This window comes from Hydra vulgaris, chromosome 07, assembly GCF_038396675.1.
Source record: "Hydra vulgaris chromosome 07, alternate assembly HydraT2T_AEP".
In the NCBI taxonomy this organism is placed as follows: domain Eukaryota; kingdom Metazoa; phylum Cnidaria; class Hydrozoa; order Anthoathecata; family Hydridae; genus Hydra; species Hydra vulgaris.
The window spans coordinates 27547822-27570000 of NC_088926.1; the positions used below are offsets into that span (position 1 = coordinate 27547822).

Sequence of the window (22179 nt, forward strand, 5' to 3'; positions counted from 1 at the left end):
TCTTTAGTTTCAAAATAAGATTGTTTGTCTGGAAAAAAAAATTGTTGAATTTATGATAAAATGGTGTGTATTATTGACTGTAAAACATGGGAAATGTAGTGTTAAGGTTTGGGGCTGTTTTGCCATAGGTGACTTTGTGAAAATCTACAACGTATTTTTCAAAAAATTGTTTAAGTTATTTAAATGAGCTCTAAAATGATCAAATATTAGATAAAATGATCTAGCCTCCTCAAACAGAAGATCTTTCTCCTATCAGATATTTATGCGAAGAATTAAAAGTAATGTCAAAAAGTAATGCCTAATGATGCATAAGATGTGGAAAAAAATTATTATTTAGTGACATAAAATTGACTTCGACAAATTATATAAGTTGTTAAGTAGAATGCCAACAATATGTACAGCAGTTAATGTTGCTAAGGGTGATGGCAAGTAAATTATAAATTAATCTAAATGGGCTTTATATTAATATTTTTGTAAACCTAATAAAAAGGAAGATAACATAATTCAGATAGACTTTGCTTACAGTTTCTCTCCCAATAGTAAGTAAAGTCATGATATCTTATATCGAAAACTATGACCATTCAAATAATTATCGACGGTAGTGTATATATATATATATATATATATATATGTAAATATATATGTATATATATGTATATACACACATATATATACATATATGAAAATTTGTATAATTTTTAGTTTAGTATTTATGGATCAGGAGGATTCATAAAATTTGATGATCTTTGCATTTATCAAGGTAATTCATGTATATAATTTGATAAATAATTTAATAAAAAATTTATAAATATATGACCATAATGTACAAAGTTATATTAATTAAAGACCAGGCTGATTGAGACTTAGTAAAGCATAATTTTATTATGAAAAAAATAAATAATGAAATGTCTTCAGTTTAAGTCAGTATTTTAAAATTTGTTTATAAATAAAAATTTATTTGTTCCAATATTTGTTTTAAGACAAATATTAGAACAAATAATAATAATAGACTTATACTACCTTTTTCTTACTTTATGTATTTTATTTAAATTTCTATTTTTATTATACCAAATTGTTTATAATTTTATGAATTTGTTATTATTTTTAGTATGTAAAGAAGGATACATGTTCAATGAGTCAACAAATCAATGTGAAGGTAAGATGCATAAAATAAATAGTTGTTGTATGTAAAACTATGTTATATGTATTAAATATTATATCTATATAGAATTGTATCAAACTTCAAACATCGTCTTCATTGCTTTATCATCTTTATGCTTCATTTATCACTTAATTAAAAAAAAAAAAAAAAAGAATTTAGGATTATTATATTTAAACTTATTTTTAGATATAATTGAGTGTGCTACCACTTGTAATTGGATGTATAGTAATTGCACAAACACACCTGGAAGTTTTATGTGCACTTGTAATCTTGGATTTCAATTGGACATAAATAAATCAAGTTGCATTGGTATTTTTTTTTGTTTGCTAATAGTCTTTTATTTGATAGTCTGATTTGTTATTTGATGATGTTAGTGATAACTAAAAAGATTATCGATTTTGATTTTGTAACTTGGTTTTTTATACTAAATATTTTAATTTGTTATTTTAAAAATACTGTTTAGTAAATAATGGGTCCAAAGTAACCTTACAGGGCCAATCAAACACCTTTATACTTCATCATGATGAATATTTCATAAGGACTACAGTCACCAAGATTTTCTTATCAGTTAAAGTTGCCAGCTTTTTGTTAACAATTAAAAAGCAAAATGTTTTTCTAAGATAAAGTAATAGTATAAAAATAATAAGTATTTTTCTCGAGATTTAGATTTCGGGGACAACTTCTATTTTAGCTTCAAAACTAATTCATAAAGTTCACAAATTGAATAAACAAGGTATCTCTTGAGACTATGTCTTTAGAATGCTAGTTTTTAACTCCTTAAGCAAAAGTCTATTGAGATTCAATCCAAATTTTTAGAGCATCCCTCAAAGATTTTAAATGTCAAAGTGTCTTGGTTATCTTTTTAGAATAATAGTCAAATGCTATCAGCATATTTCAAATTATGGTATTTCAGGAAACAATATGAATTTTTAGTTAAAATTTTGCAGTTATTATTTATTTTTTATGGACTGTTAATAAAAATATTTATAAATATATTTTTGATGATGGCTTTGAAAACTAGTATTTTGGATAGTTGTTGTAACTGAAAGGTTCTCTACTTAATTAATGATTGGAAAGGTTTGTTATAGACCATACTCAAAAGTTAGGAATAAAGAATGCAGATCAAAAAGAAAAATAAAGAACATAGATAAAAAAATGAGAAAAGTGAAGTAATTTATGATTTTTTTCCAAATAAATAATTTCTTTAACATTATATAATTCATGCTAGTGAATCTGTATTTAAAAAAAATTGTTTTAGTTCTTATTTTAGGGAACTTATTAGGTAAGATCACTTTATATGGAACATGGTATAAATCAATATCAAAGAAAACATAATAAAAGTCTATTTTCATAATACGGCATGATAGAACTTTATTATAACTTTTTACTTGACTTCTCGATTAGTTGATATTTTGATACTAACATTCCATTTGTATTATTTTTAATGCACATCACTACAATACTAGAAAAATATTTACAGACCAGTTGATTGGTCAACCTATTTTTAGACCACAGTCTTATTTCTAAAGATCTCTGCACCATCATACTGTACAGGTTAATATTATTTTACTACACCAACCTTTCTTTTATGGACCAATCATTTTTTAAGTTATTTTTTATAAAATTATTATAGTGCAGAGCATGATGGGGCTATAAACTAAAAAGTGCCAGGATTTGCTTATTTGAATTTTAAAAACAGTAGTTGTGATTATTTTACATAAAATTGATAAAATTCAGAAAAAAATGTATTTAGGAATTATTAAAAATTACTACTATATTCTAGAATATATGTAGGCTAGCAGAGGTGGAAAATAATTAATTACATTTACTCAAGTTACATTAATTGAGTAGTTTTTTTTGTCTATTTCTACTTTTGAAGTACTTTTTTAAATGTGTACTTTCAGGGCCATCCCAATGATATTTTAAAGGAGGCGATGGTGGAGGTGGGAGGTGGGGTGGGGTGGGAGGTGGTGTGGGGTGACATTTACTGATTTAACAACTGGTGACAGGTGACAACTGATTTATTAAGAGTTCAACTTGGTCGGCTTTTTGCCAACCAAGTTAAACTCTAAATAAATCAGTTGATAAAACAAAAATTAAAAAAACAATTCAATAAAGCAAATAAATTTAAATAATAAAAATAGTTAAAAACAAAAACAAAATCATTTAAATTCAAATGTCTTATATGGCATTTCGATACAAATCCCAGATTGGAAATTTAGCTGCAACTTGTTACATAAGTAAGTTTTTGGCTTGAAAAACCTCAATTTAATTTGATTTTATTTTGATACAAGTATGATTTCTTATAAAGACATCAAACATGTGCATCTCTGGCCTTTCGAAGTTTAATCTTTCTTTTTAAATTTTAAAAGGAATTTTAAAAGGAAATTTTAGGAAAACTTCAAAAGATAATTAAAAAAGCTGTTTAAAAGTAACGCAGTAATGTTCACTCTGAGTACATTTTTATTGAGCCACTTTTTACCTTTACTTGAATAAACCTTTTGATCCGTAAGGTTTACTTGTACTTGAGTATATTCTCACTCAAGCAACAGTACTTTTACTTGAGTACAAAACTTTGTTTCTTTTTCTGTGGGCTAGTTACTAATAAGTCTGATATATGTGTTTTGGTAACTAGTAAGTCTGGTAACTAGTAATGTTGTTGATATTCTTTTTATTAGTTTTTATTGTTATCATTTTAGTTGCTTGTTATTTATGTTAAATTTATTATGATAATATGAATTGCTACTTTCTGTAGTTTTGTACTTTGTTATATTTTATATACTATGCATTTTATATTTTAAACAGAAACACAATTTTTATTTCCAACTTTTGTTAGTATTACTTTTTTAATAGGCTATACCTATATACTTTTTATTATTGCAGATACATGTGTGAGTGCATGCCATCCTAATGCAAGTTGTGTTGGTTTAAATTGTAATTGTAATAGTGGTTTTATTGGCAACGGATTTAATAACTGTGAAGGTGCCAACTTTTTAATTTCTTTTTAACTTAAATTAAAAAAATATGGTTAGTAAGTGTTAAAAATTATTTTCAAATAACATTTTGTAATTGGTTTTTGTTAATAAGTAACTAAATAAAGTTTCTTTTTAATTTGTTGTTGATTTTACAAGTAAAGATGTTTTAAAGTATTAAAGTTTATTTAAAGTTTCATCATCATCATCATCATCATCATCATCATCATCATCATCATCATCATCATCATCATCATCATCATCATCATCATCATCATCATCATCATCATCATCATCATCATCATCATCATCATCATCATCATCATCATCGCCATCATCATCATCATCATCATCATCATCATCATCATCATCATCATCATCATCATCATCATCATCATCATCATCATCATCATCATCATCATCATCATCATCATCATCATCATTGTCATCATCATCATCATCATCAAAGCATTAAAAGAATTTTAGTTATTTTTCTTTAAACTGTTTTTTTTATTGAATAAATCTTTTGTCATTCTTTCTATCTGCATTTTACTTATGGTTTTCATTGCATCATTTAAACTAAAGTACTGAAGTACTCAGCTAAATTACATTTAAATAGTTATATCCTAGGAAGCAAATTGCATCTTGGTTATAAGATTTTTTAATTGATAGCTTTTTTCTATTGAGTAATGATATTTATTAATTATTTTTAAAAAATATTAGTTTAATTATGTCTTCTTCTTGCCCCTGCCATTTGTATTTATATTATGGCTTACAAAATGAATAAATTTATATGGCAAAATAAAAAAAAACAGAATATTGGTCTTTGATGATGACTTTGATGAGTTTAGCATGATGAAGATCAGCATGCTAAACTTTCATCAAAATTTGGCACTTTTATTAAAAAAAAATTTATAATTAATTTTTAAAATAGTTTAAGACTTTAGCAACGGAAGCCACAATGATTTGGTTGTCTAATAATAAATCTGTTTTACTGGAATAGTAGTGTGGTCATTCGATTTGAGAAATGAATTAGAGGAAAAGCTCCTTTAGAAAGAGATTTGTCTTATCCTTGGAAGAGGTAGTAAAATCAGACCCATAAATTAGAGATGAATTGTTTGGCTTACCTTTGTTAATAATTTCCATTTTTTTACTTACCTTTGTTAATGATTTTATGAATGAATTATTGTTGGTGACTCCCCAAAGTCACCAACAATATTTTCTGAGGGATAAAGAAAACAGGCTTGTTCAATTTGATCAGAAGTTTGATCAAAAAGAGTGCAGTCTTGAGGAAAAAAAGAATGATAAAGAACAAAGAGAAAGGTAATCGAGTAAATAGAAACTGAATGGAAATACACAAAAGATTAGTCAGAGGTTTCAAGCCTAAGAGAAAGATGTGAGAAAAATGGCTGAATTGTTGCATAAGTCTACGCCAGACCAAGCATGTTACTATTAGATTTTTTTAAATTAAAGGATAATAGCCAACAACACTGTGAACCATATATAAAACAGCTGAATTTAAACTATTCTTACAAAGAGTAAGTAAATCTGGTGAATTTTGAATATTAAATGGTAAGACTGATGGTTTAACTAATGTTAAACCATTAGTCTTACTTCAAGGACCATGAGTATTGGTTTGTGGTTTTTTATGTGTAATTCTTATATATGTTTATATATATATATATGAAAAATAGAAATGTTTTGTTAGTTTTAAAAACTTATTTGAAACAGTTTTTTATTTATTGCTTTTTTTCTGTTTCTTTAAACTTTCTTATTTTAACACTTTTTTTAGCTACATGTTCAAGTGAATGTCATCCTAATGCTACTTGTGTAGGCACTAGTTGTATTTGTCATAGTAGTTTTATTGGTGATGGTGTTAGCATTTGTGAAGGTATGTTGTTATTTTAATATTCTTTGAATATAAATTCTTTGAAAGTATAATTTTTTATTAAATATATGTAAATTTGTTTTATTTGAAGCGACATGTTCAAATCATTGTCATCCTAATGCTACTTGTGTAGACACAAATTGTGTTTGCAAAAAAGGCTTTTTTGGTGATGGAGTTAGAATTTGCGAAGGTGCGTTGTTTATTTTAATATGTTTTATTATTTAATTTCAAATTAGCTAAAATGTGTTAAAAATTAAAATCTTGTGTTATATATATATATATATATATATATATATATATATATATATATATATATATATATATATATATATATATATATATATATATATATATGTATGTATATATATTGTATATATGTACTATACATATGGCTTTGGTTATAGTTACATATGACTTTGGGTATAGTTACATGCTAAACCATACTTCCTTAATGCAACTTGTAAAGGCACAAGTTTTGTTTATAATATAGTTTTTTATATTAGCATTTGTTACATTTTGTTTTTTCAATTTTCAAATTTGTTCATCATTATTCAAATCTGTTTATCAAAATTCATCATAATTGTTCATCATAATTCATATTTGTTCATCAAAATTAAAATATGTTATTACTTCTATTCATTCACAAATATGTTATTACTTCAATTCAAATATGTTATTACTTCATCTGTTAGGCTGGCGCAGATGTATTTTTAATACATTGTTTCCAGTTTAGGATGTTGAATGCTGGATCTTCTTGACTCAATGCATGGGTTTGCTTGTGTCACTGTTTTTATGACTAGGCAACTCATTCTATTATCTCCTTATGAGGGTACAGCTCTAAAACTCAGTTTTATGGTTCTGAGGCCGGCTGGTAGTCAGGTTTCCCGAACTCTGTGGTAGCTCTCAGAGAGGCTGATTCAATCAACAGCTGAAAAATATCAAAGTATTAACAGTGCCATGTTGCGCATGGATGGTGTCCTTGTTTGTACTTTTGGTGTGCATTGCGGAGGCCACATTTGGAGCCCTTTGTTATGGCTTAGGGTTTATTAGTAGTAATGAGGCAATTGCTTGGGCTATTAAACGGTGTTCTGAGTACTATCTATGCTTTGAGTCAAGTTCTTCAATCTAATTTAATAATGAATAAAGTACCAAAAACTATAAAACACAAAAAACCATCATCATCACCAAGTTCTCTAAACCTATCATTCACTAATATTCGTGGTCTTCGAAGTAACTTTTCTTCTGTTGAGTCTTATCTCTTGCAAAGTTCACCAGACCTACTTGCTCTTTGTGAGACTAATTTGGGTTCAGCTGTCTCATCTTGTGAGCTTAGTGTTGATGGTTATCTTCCTCTGATTCGTAAAGACTCCAATAGTCACATGCTTGGCCTGGGCATTTACATTCGTAAGAATTCACCTGTTTGTCGTGAAACTAGGTTTGAATTTAATACTCACCACTCTGAATGGCTTGGCTCTAGTGTCAGTGACTCTGCAGGCATTAAAGCCCACAACTTTTGCCTTTCTCAATCCCTAACTCAAATAGTCAACTTTCCAACTTGCTTTCCTGACAACCCTAATCATTTACCTTCTCTACTCGACTTATGTCTTGTTTCTGATCCTAGTCAGTGCTCAGTTTCTCCACATTCATCCTTAGGTGCTTCTGATCACAGTTTGATCTCTTTAAAACTAATATCTCATTCTTCTTCATCACCTGAATACCCCTATTATCGAACCTCTTACAACTACAGTAAACCTGACTGGGACTCTTTCCGTGATTTTCTTCGTGATGGCCCTTGGGTAGAAATCTTTCAACTTCATGTCGACAAATGTGCTTCTTACATAACTTTGTGGATTCAGGCTGGCATGGAATCTTTTATTCCCTCTCGACGATTCTAGGTCAAGCCTCACTCTCCTCCATGGTTTTCCTCACACTGTGCCGCTGCGATTGCCAATCGAAACCGTTACTTCCATATTTATCAGCAAAACAATTCTCCAGAAAACAGACGTCTGTTTATTACTGCTAGAAACAACTGTAAAAAGGTTTTGTCTAACGCCAAAACCCACTATTCTCAGGTCATGAAATCTCGTATCTCATCTCAAAAATTAGGCTTTCGTGACTTCTGGAGAATCTTTAATAATATCAATAATAAGGGCAAATCTATAATTCCACCTCTCTTGTATGGTTCAGACTTTGTCACCTCACCTAAAGACAAAGCCGAACTGTTTGCTAAAAACTTTTCATCAATATCATCTCTTGATTCCACTAATTGCGTTCTACCTGATATTGCCAACAAACAGGTTGATCCATTGCTTGACATTCATATCACTCCAGCATCTGTATCTAAAGTGATTTCCTGCCTAGACTCTTCTACAGCTTGTGGCCCAGACAACATACCTGTTATTGTCTTGCAGAAGTGTTCTCCGGAGCTGTCGTCTATACTCTCAAAACTATTCAACAAGTGCTTATCAGAGTCTTGTTTTCCAGCCTGCTGGAAAGCCGCATCTGTTATCCCAATCTTCAAAAATTCTGGGGAGCGACCTGATTCGTCTAACTACCGTCCCATAAGTCTTCTTCCTATCATAAGCAAGGTTTTTGAATCTTTAATTAACAAACACTTAATTTCTCATCTTGAATCTAATAACTTACTTTCTGACCATCAATATGGATTTCGATCTTCTCGTTCTACAGCTGATTTGCTAACAGTAATAACTGACAGGTTTTATCGTGCATTAGATGAAGGTGGAGAGGTTAAGGCCATCGCTCTTGACATTTCAAAAGCGTTTGATAAAGTTTGGCATGCTGGTCTTCTCCAAAAGCTTTCTTCTTATGGTGTATTCGGCAACATCTTTAAGATCATTGAGTCCTTCCTTTCCAATTGTAGCATAAAAGTTGTCCTCGATGGACAACACTCTTCTTCTTATTCTGTAACTTCAGGGGTTCCTCAAGGTTCTATCCTTGGCCCTATACTCTTTTTAATTTACATTAACGATCTTCCAGATATTCTCACATCTAAGGTGGCATTGTTTGCTGATGATACTACTATTTATTCTTGTCGTGATAAGAAACCAACACCCTCTGATTGCTTGGAGGGGGCATTTGAGCTTGAAAAGGATCTCACTTCTGCTACAGCATGGGGCTCACAGTGGCTGGTGAACTTTAATTCAGATAAAACTGAATTATTTTCAGCCAATCGTTATCGCAATAATTTAGATCTTCCTATATTTATGAACGGTGATGTACTCGATGAGTCACCTACTCTTCATCTTCTAGGATTAACTCTTACTTCCAATCTTTCTTGGAAACCATATATCAAATCGGTTGCAAAATTAGCATCTGCTAAGGTTGCATCTCTTTATCGAGCTCGCCACTTTCTTACTCTGGATTCTATTCTCTACCTCTATAAATCTCAAATCCGGCCTTGTATGGAATACTGTTGCCATATCTGGGGCGGATCTTCTAATGATGCCCTTTCTCTTTTAGACAAGGTGCAAAAACGCATTGTAAACATAGTTGGACCTGCTCTTGCAGCCAACCTTCAACCATTATCACATCGTCGTAATGTTGCTTCTCTTTCTCTTTTCTACAAATACTATAATGGGCACTGCTCTAAAGAGCTAGCGTCTCTTGTGCCATCTACTAAAATTCATTCTCGTGTTACTCGTCATTCAATTAAGTGTCATCCTTTTTCTGTGACTGTTCCTAAGTGCTCCAAAAACGCTTATTCGTCTAGTATTTTTCCTCGAACATCAGTTCTTTGGAATTCGCTTCCTTCATTCTGCTTTCCTGATTCATATAATTTGCAATCTTTTAAATTGTCCGTCAATCGTTATCTTGCTCTACAATCTTCATCTTTTCTCTTACAGTAACTTCCAACTTTAATTAGTGGCTGCTTGCAGCCTTGTTGGAAGCGAAGATGTTTTAAAAAAAAAAAAAAAAAAAAAAAAAAAACTTGCATTTTTTACTTCTAAATTTTTCATGTCATTTCTTTGTCTTAGAGTCATACTTTCACCAGCAGTCTAAATCCATATCATACAGTTATTTTATAAAAAAAATTAGACTTTTTTTTTTTAATTTTAAGCAAGTTTGGTTATTTAAAATCTAATTTTCAATTGATAAAGTTTTAAAAAATTTAGTTTTCTGTATATGCTTTTAAAAAATATACTTTACATAAAACATTTTATCATGATTTAATGTTAATGGAAAAAACTAGAAATAAATAGGTGTATACATATTTATAATAATCTGTTTTTTTAACCTCTACTCTAAACTTTCCCCATATAGAACCTTTCATTTCACTTTCAAACAATACAATTAATGGTAGTGATAAACTCTATTCTAGATTATCACAATCCTTCTTCAACTCCAACAAGTGTAAAATAATAAAGTGTATATAAAAACAAGTGTAATTGAAAGTTCTAAACTGCTTTATTTGAAAAAAATATTGCTTGTTTGAATATGCTTCTCTTCTCAAAGATTTTCTCAAATCCATCTTTTCCTCATGTGGTCTGGTTGTTAATCAACATACATATGAAATCAATAGCTTAAAAATATTAGTATATATGGTTAATTGAAACATATCATTCTGCCAATGCATATTCTAACTGGATTTAATTTTTTGCAGTTATGCAAAATAATGTTTTTAAATGATAACAATTTTAATTATTAGAACGCAAACCTCTTGAGTTTCCAGAATGCAGACCGGTTAAAGAATACCAGAGTTTTTGAAAAGTAAAGGTTATGAAAAAAGCAAGTATATATAGTATATAATCATTAAAAAACTTGTATTTAAAATAAAGCTTTGAAAAATTGACCTTAAAGCTTTATCTGCACACATAATGTATTATGTAATATGCATGTATAATGTACATATTATGTATCATAATACAGCAATTTTTGAATTATTCATTATATTTTTTATTTCTTCTTAAATCCAATTGACTTTTCAAGTCAATTCTAAGAGCAATCTTTATTTATGAAAATGCAAAAATAAATAAAAAAAAAATTAAAATAAAAAAAAATATCTTGAAGTAACATTTACTTAAAAAAGTACCAATTATTTGACAAAATTACAAAACAAACATTCACAAAATTAAGCAACAACTAAGTTGATTACTAGAAAACAAACTATTAAAGAGCGAGTAAATGGTTAACAAAAGACCTGAAAAGTTAAAGGTTGTATGAGTTGAAAAATTCAAAGCTGGCAGATGGCTTCAAAAGATTGAGGTGCAAAGAAAAAATTAGATGAATAAAAATTTTTAGAGCATGAAGAAACAGATATATTAAAAGGATGCAACTTTGCTGAACAGCAAGTGAACTGAGAATAAGTTTTTGTTGAACTAGAGAAGGTAGCTGATTTGAGCCATGACCATGATATTTTTATAAAAGAGAAAGAGATGCAACCTTGAGTTCAACAATCTTTTACAACTAAAACAGATTTTCATCCTCTTGTTTTATTGTTGAATTAATAAATTTAATATTAGAAAGTTTCCATTGTGCATTCAATGGAAGTAGTAAAAGCTATTTTTTGTGACATATCGAAGTCATTTAATTAAATCTGCTATTTTGTTTCTTATCTTTAGTACTCTTCATACAGTATATCTAGGTAAGTTTCAAAAATTATTGAATTGTATTATAACAATTATATTTTTTTTTAATTTTTTCAGCATTATGTTCAGGTGCATGCCATCCAAATTCTACTTGTGCTGACTTAACTTGTGTTTGTAACAATGGTTTTATTGGTGATGGATTTAATAATTGTACAGGTCTAATTTTTTTTTTTTTTTACTACAACCTTTTTTTTAGTTCTAAAACACGACTGATTCAACTAAACTCTACAGCTTCTTGTTATTTGATAACAAGTTATATATACTTATAGCTTTATATTAATTTATATATACTTTATAAGAATTGAATTTTTGGTTATTTTTTACAGCATCATGTTCAAGTGCATGTCATCCAAAAGCTACTTGTGTTGACACAACTTGTGTTTGTAACAATGGTTTTGTTGGTGATGGAATTAATAATTGTACAGGTTTGTTTTTATTTATTTACTTTTTTGTTAGAGCTTACTTTTTCTACTTTATGAGTTCTAAAAATTGTTATTTTATAATAATTTATATATACTTATGACTTTATAACAATTTATATATACTTTATATGAATTGAATTCTTGTTAAATTTTTCAGCATCATGTTCAAGTGCATGTCATCCAAATGCTACTTGTGTTGACACAACATGTGTTTGTAAAAATGGTTTTGTTGGTGATGGAATCCATAATTGTACAGGTCTAATTTTTTTTTTTTTTTTACTATAACATATTTTTTTTAGTTCTAAAACATGGCTGATTCAACTAAGCTCTACAGCTTCTTGTTATTTGATAACAAATTATATATACTTTTAGCTTTATAGTAATTTATATATACTTTATAAGAATTGAATTTTTGGTTATTTTTTACAGCATCATGTTCAAGTGCATGTCATCCAAATGCTACTTGTGTTGACATAACTTGTGTTTGTAACAATGGTTTTATTGGTGATGGAATTAATAATTGTACAGGTTTGTTTTTATTTATTTACTTTTTTATTAGGGCTTACTTTTTCTACTTTTTGAGTTCTGAAAATTGTTATTTTATAAAAATTTATATATACTTATAAATTTATAACAATTTATATATACTTTATAAGAATTGAATTTTTGGTTATTTTTTTCAGCATCATGTTCAAGTGCATGTCATCCAAATGCTACTTGTGTTGACATAACTTGTGTTTGTAACAATGGTTTTATTGGTGATGGAATTAATGATTGTACAGGTTTGTTTTTATTTATTTACTTTTTTGTTAGTGCTTACTTTTTCTACTTTTTTAGTTCTAAAAGTTGTTATTTTATAATAATTTATATATACTTATAAATTTATAACAATTTATATATACTTTATATGAATTGAATTCTTGTTAAATTTTTCAGCATCATGTTCAAGTGCATGTCATCCAAATGCTACTTGTGTTGACACAACATGTGTTTGTAAAAATGGTTTTGTTGGTGATGGAATCCATAATTGTACAGGTCTAATTTTTTTTTTTTTTACTATAACATTTTTTTTAGTTCTAAAACATGGCTGATTCAACTAAGCTCTACAGCTTCTTGTTATTTGATAACAAATTATATATACTTTTAGCTTTATAGTAATTTATATATACTTTATAAGAATTGAATTTTTGGTTATTTTTTACAGCATCATGTTCAAGTGCATGTCATCCAAATGCTACTTGTGTTGACATAACTTGTGTTTGTAACAATGGTTTTATTGGTGATGGAATTAATAATTGTACAGGTTTGTTTTTATTTATTTACTTTTTTGTTAGGGCTTACTTTTTCTACTTTTTGAGTTCTAAAAATTGTTATTTTATAAAAATTTATATATACTTATAAATTTATAACAATTTATATATACTTTATAAGAATTGAATTCTTGTTAAATTTTTTAGCATCATGTTCAAGTGCATGTCATCCAAATGCTACTTGTGTTGACACAACTTGTGTTTGTAACAATGGTTTTATTGGTGATGGAATTAATAATTGTAAAGGTCTATTTTTTTATTTATTTTTTGTCATAACTTGTTTTTTTATATTTTTTTAGTTCTAAAAATTGTTATTTTATAATAATTTATATATACTTTATAAGAATTATAGTTTAGTTAATTTTTTTAGCATCATGTTCAGGTGAATGTCATCCTAATGCTACTTGTGTTGACACGACCTGTGTTTGTAAAAATGGTTTTATTGATGATGGAAATAATAATTGTACAGGTTTTTTTTTTTTGTTATTATTTTTATTTTATTTTAGTTTGAAAGCGCAGCTGTTTTAGCTGTTACAGCTTCTTATTTATTTTGAAAATATTTACAAAAGGAGTCTTTTATAAGATTACTTTTATAAGTTTTGAAATATTAGAGATAATTTTGTTCTGTAAAAAGAATATTAACACCAATAAATAGTTTTCTCATATGATATTTAATGAAACAAATATAGCCTTCCTCAAATATTAAATAAATGCAGGAAATAATGAACTTGGCTAAATTTTATTAAATAATTTTTACTTTTTATCAAAGAAAAATCTGAAAGAATGTACATTTCAGATATTTTTTGACAATTAATAATATTGTTAGACCATTATAAAAAAATTTTTTTTTCCACTTAAACCTAATGCTAACTGAAACAGAAACTATTTATGTCAGTAAAACGAATTGCATGTTTCACAAAGATCAAAGTTGCAGCAAATAATATTAATTATCAAATATATGCACTAGATAAAAGTGGATTTAGCAACTTATCTGATATAATTCTGAAACTCCAAAAATAAAAACTCTGCGTAACTTTGTTTGTTTATACTTTAAAGTTTGCCTTGTTGAGTAACAGTTGTTACAAATTCCTTGATAAATAGTTTAGGGCTTAACACATTAAAGATAATGTCATCACTGTAAAAGTCAACACTAGTGTATTCCAAAAACTAAAAAGATTTATTGTAAAACATGACATTTTTTAAATATTTGATAACATAGCTGAAGATACATAAAATAATTTTTTTATTTTCGTTTGCATAAAATGTTGAAATTTCAATAACTTCTGTCATCCATCAAAAGTACTACGTTTTGCTTTTTAAAGTAATAAATTTAAATATACAAAAGTTTAATAATGATGTTTATTCAAAAAATCACCAGAATGTCATAGGAATCAAATAGAATAGACATTCATGGCTAAGTGTTTGAAATTTCAACCACCAAGTAAAAAGTTTATTGATTAAATCTTAGTTAGCCTGAGAAAGGTTTTCTCAGGCTAACCAAGATTTAATCTTAAATTTAATTTTAAAATACTAAAAATACAGAAAAGTGCTTCTAAATTATTAAAAATATCTTGACAATATTTCTTTCTATTCCATTTTTTTTTCCCCTTGTCTTTGCTTCCAACAAGTTGCAAGCAACTACTATTAGAGTTAGATGTTATTGGAAGAGAAAAGATGAAGTTTATGGAGCAAGATAATGATTGACAGACAACTTAAAAGATTACAAATTGTATAAATCAGGGAAGCATGAAGAAGGAAGCGAGTTCCAAAAACATGATGTTTGAGGAAAAAAACTAGACGAGTAAGAGTTTTTGGAGCACTTAGGAACAGTCACAGAAAAAAGATGGGACTTCATTGAATGATGAGTAACACAAGAATGAGTTTTAGTAGATGACACAAGAGACGCTAGCTCTTTAGAGCAGTGCTCATTATAGAATTTTAAAAAAGAGAAAGAGAAGCAACATTACAACAATGTGATAATGGTTGAAGGTTGGCTGCAAGAGCAGGTCCAACTATGTTTACACTGCGTTTTTGCATCTTGTTTAAAAGAGAAAGGACATCATTGGAAGATCAGTCCCAGATATTCCATAAAAGGACAAATAATATATAAAAAAGTATATAATTTATAATTATAAATATTTGAAATGTTGTAAATGTTTTGAATATCTTTAAAAGTGTACTACAACATAATTAATACTAAATTATGTTGTGGGCATATTATGTAATATTAGTAGACACAGATATTATGTCTTAGGTGTCATGGACGTAGACTGTCATGGATATTGTTGTTATGTATTATTAGTAGACATAGATATTATGTCTTAAATTATGCTTTTAAATGTTTTTTGATATCTTTAAAAAATCATACTTATAAAGAAAGAGCCAAAATAATCATTTTTCATAATAATCCTTCAGCTTCAGTGCGGTTTGATACTTTTTCCAAGTTGTCACTTGTAATTTATTTTAGCACTTAAATGATCTCTTTACAATTTTGAAACAAGACTGTGCAACCATTTGATCTATAATCTGTAATTTTTTGGTTGGGCTTTATTTTGCTTTCAATAGAGACCACCACTCTGCCTCCGCTTAGTTGACAGACTAAAGGATTCTTTTGAGTTTGTATGAAAAAATATACTGCTTTGACAATATGCTATTGACTGCTTCCGTGCAGCAGTCAACAGCACATTGCTTCTGTGCAACAGTCAACAGCACAATGACCAATTAAATTTAAAGAATAGCAAGCACATGGAGAAAAAATAGCACATAAATTTATTTATAAAATTTTAGCACTTTGGTCATTGTAGATGTCGGACATTTGTCCTCTGCATTCTGCCAAATTTAGTTTTTATTTATCTAGAAACTTCAATGTTACTTTTAACATTTCATTAGCTTTATGACCAACATTTAAAAATTTGAAAAATTATTTGACTGTTTTTAGCTTATTTCTGGTGTTCAACCAACAATTATAGAAAAATATTTTGCTTTTATTAAATCACTAAATATTTTCCTTATTTCTGTTCCAAGTTTGTTCTTTTTCAAAATCTGTTTTATTTTTGACATACATGAAGTTTTTCCAGAACCACAGTTTCCATACTTTTTCAACAAGGAATTGTATTCTGCAATCACTACTAGTGACTTCATAAAATTTCCATTTTTATTGTCATTAAGTATTTCATTGTGTCCTTGAAGTGGTAAACCCCAGCCACATAGCTTCTTAATGACAAAGAAAACTCTGTTTAAAACATTTTTCCAGTAATCTATTTTTTTCCAAAAAATTCCTAAATTTTTCAGCAAAATAGTTTCCAGACTTCCACTTAGGTTACTTTCAATTATGATCGTAGCACAACAATGTCTAGAAAAATTTTCGTAGGATGTTAATAATTGTGAAATATTTTTCCTATCTGAACATCCAGCCTTTTAAAATAAACAAAACTTTTCTTTTAAATGGAATGGAATGTGTCCTATCAGACTCATAATATGCAGAATTATCTAAATAGTTTTTTCAATGCACTCAAATCTACATCATTCTTACTAGAATTGAAAATGCTTTGTGGGGACAAATCAGAGGAAATAATTTTTTCCTCTGATTTGTCCCCACAAAATAATTGATTTTTTGTAGATAAAATTGATACAATAAAAGTATTTTCTGCAATATGTGTTATAGACAAAAAAACAGCTTTTTGTTTGTGTTTGTTGCTCACTTGACACAAAGAAATTTTGAAAAAAACTAATTTTATTTAATAGATGCGATAGGCTTAGTGTACACGCATGAAAAAGCAATGCTAGAGGGCAGAAAAATAATTTTAAAAAGTTTTTCTCTTTTGGTTACATGCTGTTTTTGTTTTCATTACATGCCGCCCTCTAAATTTACTACCCAAGGCATACCCAAGTGCGGTAGTGGTGTAGTGGTAAGAGCGCTCGCTTTGTAAGCGAGAGGTTCGGAGTTCGACTCCCACGTCCACTGGAAGTACCGCCACCACGTCCCTGGAAGTACCGCGCTCAACTTAGTTTCTCCGTGCAGCGGCCTTGCTCGGCAAGGTTCGTGCTTCGGAGTTAAAGAGTTGAGAGAGGGTTGCACCACGAATAACAACTAAAAAAAAAAATAAAAAAAAAAAAATATTTAAAAAAAAAAAAAAAATGAGTATCCTCCTCGACTGTAGTGGCCCCCCTCGGGCCTTGGGGAGGTGAATAATCTAAAAAAAAAAAAAATATGCTTAGTATACACAAATCCAGAGTTGGTAAAGGTTATTCTTTTGTTAATTTTTGTAGCTTCATGTTCAAGTACATGTCACCCTGATGCTATTTGTGTAGGAACAACATGCATTTGTAATAGTGGTTTTATTGGTGATGGATATAATATGTGTAAAGATTAGTAATTAAAATTTTATTTTTCTGTTATCATGTTTTTTTCACTTAAAATAAGTGTTTTAGTTTTTTTTTCTTTTCTTTTTATTTTTGGTTTTACTAATACTTTTTTGTTTAGTTTTTAACTTTTAAATATAAATTTTAATGTTTCTAACTTTTCTAATACGTTTCAAACTCTGTTTTTATTTTTATTACTCTACTTTTAATAAAGAGTTAATGAAATAAAGAATTTTCTGATTTTGAATTGTTTCATTTATTGAGATTCTTGAGGTTTCTTTGAAATATTTATCAATTCCTTTGGCAAAATTAGTTGTTGTGTTGCGTATTTCAATGATATTTTCTTTCGCCGAAGGTTGAAAATTTTACGAAACATTTTCTTGCTCTTTTCATTTATTTATCTGTTTCTTCTGTTTCTGATTATTTTTGCAAGCAGTACTTGCTAAAAGCTATTTTTTGCTGCTACCTTTATTAATTGAGTAGATCTCAATCCCTTTCATTAATTTGAAGACAAAAAGTCATTAGCTGTCCATAAAAAATATTAATCCGTAATTTGCTAAATCAGACATAAAAATATCTGCGCTTGAATTAGATAAATTTATAGCAATCGAATGGGTTACTTCACAACAATCAATGTATTAAAAGGTTTTAAATATTGCACGAAAGATTTTACTTGTTACTTATGGTTTTATTATGTTTCGCTATTTAAATATTTTTTTTGATACTAGAGGAGTCTAGAAAGTAGACTAGATACTAGTCTGTTTTCTTTCTAAGGAGTCTTGACTTTCTTTATACTTGTAGTTTAGAAGATTAGCAGCCATATGAATTTCTGTAAACTTTTTTTTTCCAGAGTTACTTTTTTATTTTTGCTTTTTTTTGTCTAATATGTTTTAATTATTATTCTTTTTTAATTTTAATTTTTTATTTTTAATAACTAATTTAGGTTATTTTTAATAACTAATTTGGGTTTCAACTTATTTTACAATGTCTGTTGCATTATAAAATCATTCAAAGTTAGATAAAACCATGGTTTGATTGTATTTCGTTATATATTTTTTTGTATTGCTGAATTGTATGTATTCATAACAATTAAGTATAGCTGAAATAGTAGGCATAAAAAAAGGCATGGCTTTTTTTTATGTCTGCTGCATTTTTTGTCTGTTATCATGTCTGCATTTTTATGTTTGTTGATCAAGACTTTTTTAAGACATTTTTAAATTTCTTTACATTTTAATTAATGTATTCTCTCAACTAAATACTGTATAAATATTAGAGTGACTTGATGTAACTGAAATTGTTACTATTACAAATACAACATGTATTTGTAATAGTGGTTTAATTAGTGATGGAATTAATTACTGTTTATATATTTTTTTAATTATCTGTTTATATTTTTTTTTAATTATCTGTTTATATTTTTTTTGAATTGATGTCTTAAACTTAAACAAGTTTGTATTCACTTCTGTATAAGATATTGACAATAAAAATTTTAATTTTGTTACCCCAAACACTCTTTTCAAAAATGGACAGGTCAAAGTTCTAGGTATTACTATTACATAATTGATTTTTTTCTAATTTTCAGCTGTGTCAGCTTTTTATTTTATTTGTTATATATTATTAGGTACTTAATTTATGTTTTAAATTAATAGAGAACTTAACACAATCAATAAATTGACTCAACTATAATAAAAAGTATGACTCCCTAAATTGTAGTAAAGAGTATGACTTCCTTAGCAATAAGTTAGGCAGTTAACTCACTCCTGCTGATCAATGCAAAGTTATGTCAAGAGTCCCCTCCTGAGTTAACTCATTCCTGCTGATCAATGCAAAGTTATGTCAAGAGTTTAACAACACACACCAAAAGCACTAACAGGAACATCTTTCATGCACAGTTTCAGAATCATTAAATTGAGTTTTAGAGCTCTAATCTTATTAGGAGAATAATTTGTAAAACCACTACCAAAGAGGCAAAACAAATGATTAGAGTCAAGAATTTCTAGTGTTCATCATCCAAGGCAGGAAAAAATGTAACACAGATTTGATTCTATGACAGTCTTTTAGATAAATTTAGTTAAAGTTTTTTGATTTTAGGTAGGTGAATTTTGGATTTTTTATGTTCAAGATGGTTAATTATAAGCATGGTGCAAATTTTTGTATGGAGGCAACTGAAATTTTATGCTTACTCTTATAGTACTTACCTGGGGATCAGGAAACCAGACGTTAGCTAGATACAGTTAGCATCTGCTCAGGATTAAAATTTTCACTAATGCTGGAAACACTTTGGTTGAAAAATCTCAAGCCTTCACTCAACCGAGAATCCTTAGACAAGTTAGAGTTATCTTCTCCTAGCTTTTGTCTAGCAAGAGAATTCTAGAAGTCAACCGGGCATAAAGTAGGTTGTACTAGATTATATCTTAACAATGTTAACATATAATCCGGTACAACCTTCTACTATTAGATAGTTCGTGCAAAGAATACATTGAGATTATGTCAGATAGTTAGACCTACAAAAATCTCGACCTACTAAGTTATTTTACAAAAAGAACATCAAAAAGAAAAGTGGAACTAACTTTCAAATAACCTACTGAGGCCTAAATTATTTTCGACCAAAAATAGTCTTTTTTATTTTCACCCGATTTATGATATTTTTGTTTTCGACCAGTTTATTTTTCGACCTATTTTATAGATTTTTTTTTTCAACCAATTTGAGATAAATTAATTTTCAACCGATTATCTGGTCTGTGTTTTTAATGTTGTTTTTTAGAGTAGGTTGAATATTCAGTAGGTTGAAAATTCAGTAGGTCAAAAATACAGTATATCAATGATTCAGTAGGTTTGAAAATTAGTAGTACATGTTTTAATTAGGGGTAAATATAAAAATCAAAAGTTGTTGGTTGAAAATCGAAAACGTCATAATCTACAATTTACAAAATTTCAAAATTAGTTTGAGTTGTAGGCCATCATTGAGATTTACTTTATGTTCATCAAATGTTTTTGATAAAAATTTTTATATAAATTTCACTTTTTGATTGTTAATACTGGGTTTTTTCCTGTATTTAGCTAAGATACAAAGTGTAAGATTAGAGATTTAACACTTAGAGAGTTACATAAATAGAAGTAGATCTTAGTTGAGACTGCCATAATCCTCTTATTATCTTGATTTTAATCTTGAGATTTAACATGGTACCTCATATATGTTTAACTTTAACTTGAGACAAACGGTGTAAGTAGAAAACCTTTATAGTGGATAAAAGTGTTTCGCATCTGTTTGCTGAATATTTATTATTATTACAAGTATGCAAATTATTATTTAGGTATATATACTCATTTTTGCCAATAGTTTCTTCTAGAAAAAAATTAAATCTCAATTAACAACTGGATTTTTCACTTTAGCCATATATCATTTAACAAGTGAGAATTTATCAACTGCATTATCTTTAACAACACCAATGCAATCAACAACAATGACAACTATGTACCAGATTAATGAACTTACTTCTGAAGGTGTGTATTTTTTTGTTATTATTTTACTGAAAGAAAAGTAACATCAATATACTTCCAAATACTAAGACCAAGTTAATACTACATTGTACACTATGAAAAAGTTCTTTTAAGTTATTCAATAGTAATAAAAAAGATTTTTTGCTTTTATCTTACATTCAGGTTTCTATTTTTATTTATATTTATTATTACTTAGCTTTTTTAATATTTTTTTCTTTAAAGACAAAGAGTACTGCAACAGTTAACTCAAATTTTGTTATTATCCTCTGACTTATGTTTACATCTATTTAAATCATGTTCCACTATGTCAACACTATCTTCAACAACAACATTACCTCAATCAACAACTTCATTTGCTACATCAATCAATTTATCAACTACGATGGTTTAGAAAATTTTATAGGTTTACAAGCTACAGAATACATATCAGATTATGGGGTTTTCAGAATCAGAGGTGGTATTTTACTGTTGCTGTCATCAAGTTGAGCTTCATGTCTTTTACATTACAAAATTCTTTTACATTACAAAACAATCATAAAATTGAAGTTTTGTCTATTTCAATGGCCAAGTTTCTTTTATTATTTGCCTTAATAATACTAATTTTTTGGCTAAATAAGACTATTTGACAAATCTTTCATATTTACAACTACTTTTGAATTACCAAAATAAATTCTCATTTTATTTTTCATTTCTTAATATAAATTTTTCTTCTGAGGTGTTTAGAATGTTTTATTTATTTTAGGTCCCTTTGTTTTGATTTAATATATGATATTACTATAACCCAAAATCTAACTCTTTACTTTTTATCTAGAGTTGATGTAATGTTTTAAAATTAAAATTGAAGCTCTATAAACTTCATCTTTTCTCTTCCAGTAACTTCCAACTCTAATAATGGTTGGTTACAGCCTTGTTAGAAGTGAAAATGTTGTAAAAAAAAAAAAAAAGTTGACATCCTT

At 28.1% G+C, this 22179-nt stretch overlaps 1 protein-coding gene across 9 annotated transcripts in view; it reads left to right on the top strand.

Annotated features, from left to right (window-relative positions):
- Positions 1-22179, top strand: part of LOC136082381 (mucin-3A-like) — a 165762-nt gene that overhangs the window by 32764 nt on the left and 110819 nt on the right. For 2 of the 9 annotated variants that reach the window (XM_065801529.1, XM_065801535.1), the window contains 16 exons: positions 703-760; positions 1109-1156; positions 1349-1471; positions 4046-4144; positions 5927-6025; positions 6114-6212; positions 11686-11784; positions 11955-12053; positions 12208-12306; positions 12480-12578; positions 12734-12832; positions 12987-13085; positions 13255-13353; positions 13508-13606; positions 13731-13829; positions 21116-21226. In XM_065801529.1, the coding sequence (XP_065657601.1) occupies positions 703-760; positions 1109-1156; positions 1349-1471; positions 4046-4144; positions 5927-6025; positions 6114-6212; positions 11686-11784; positions 11955-12053; positions 12208-12306; positions 12480-12578; positions 12734-12832; positions 12987-13085; positions 13255-13353; positions 13508-13606; positions 13731-13829; positions 21116-21226 (1528 nt within the window). The remainder of the gene's footprint in view (positions 1-702; positions 761-1108; positions 1157-1348; positions 1472-4045; positions 4145-5926; positions 6026-6113; positions 6213-11685; positions 11785-11954; positions 12054-12207; positions 12307-12479; positions 12579-12733; positions 12833-12986; positions 13086-13254; positions 13354-13507; positions 13607-13730; positions 13830-21115; positions 21227-22179) is intronic. The other 7 variants (XM_065801530.1, XM_065801537.1, XM_065801531.1 and 4 more) reach the window with 5 other exon arrangements.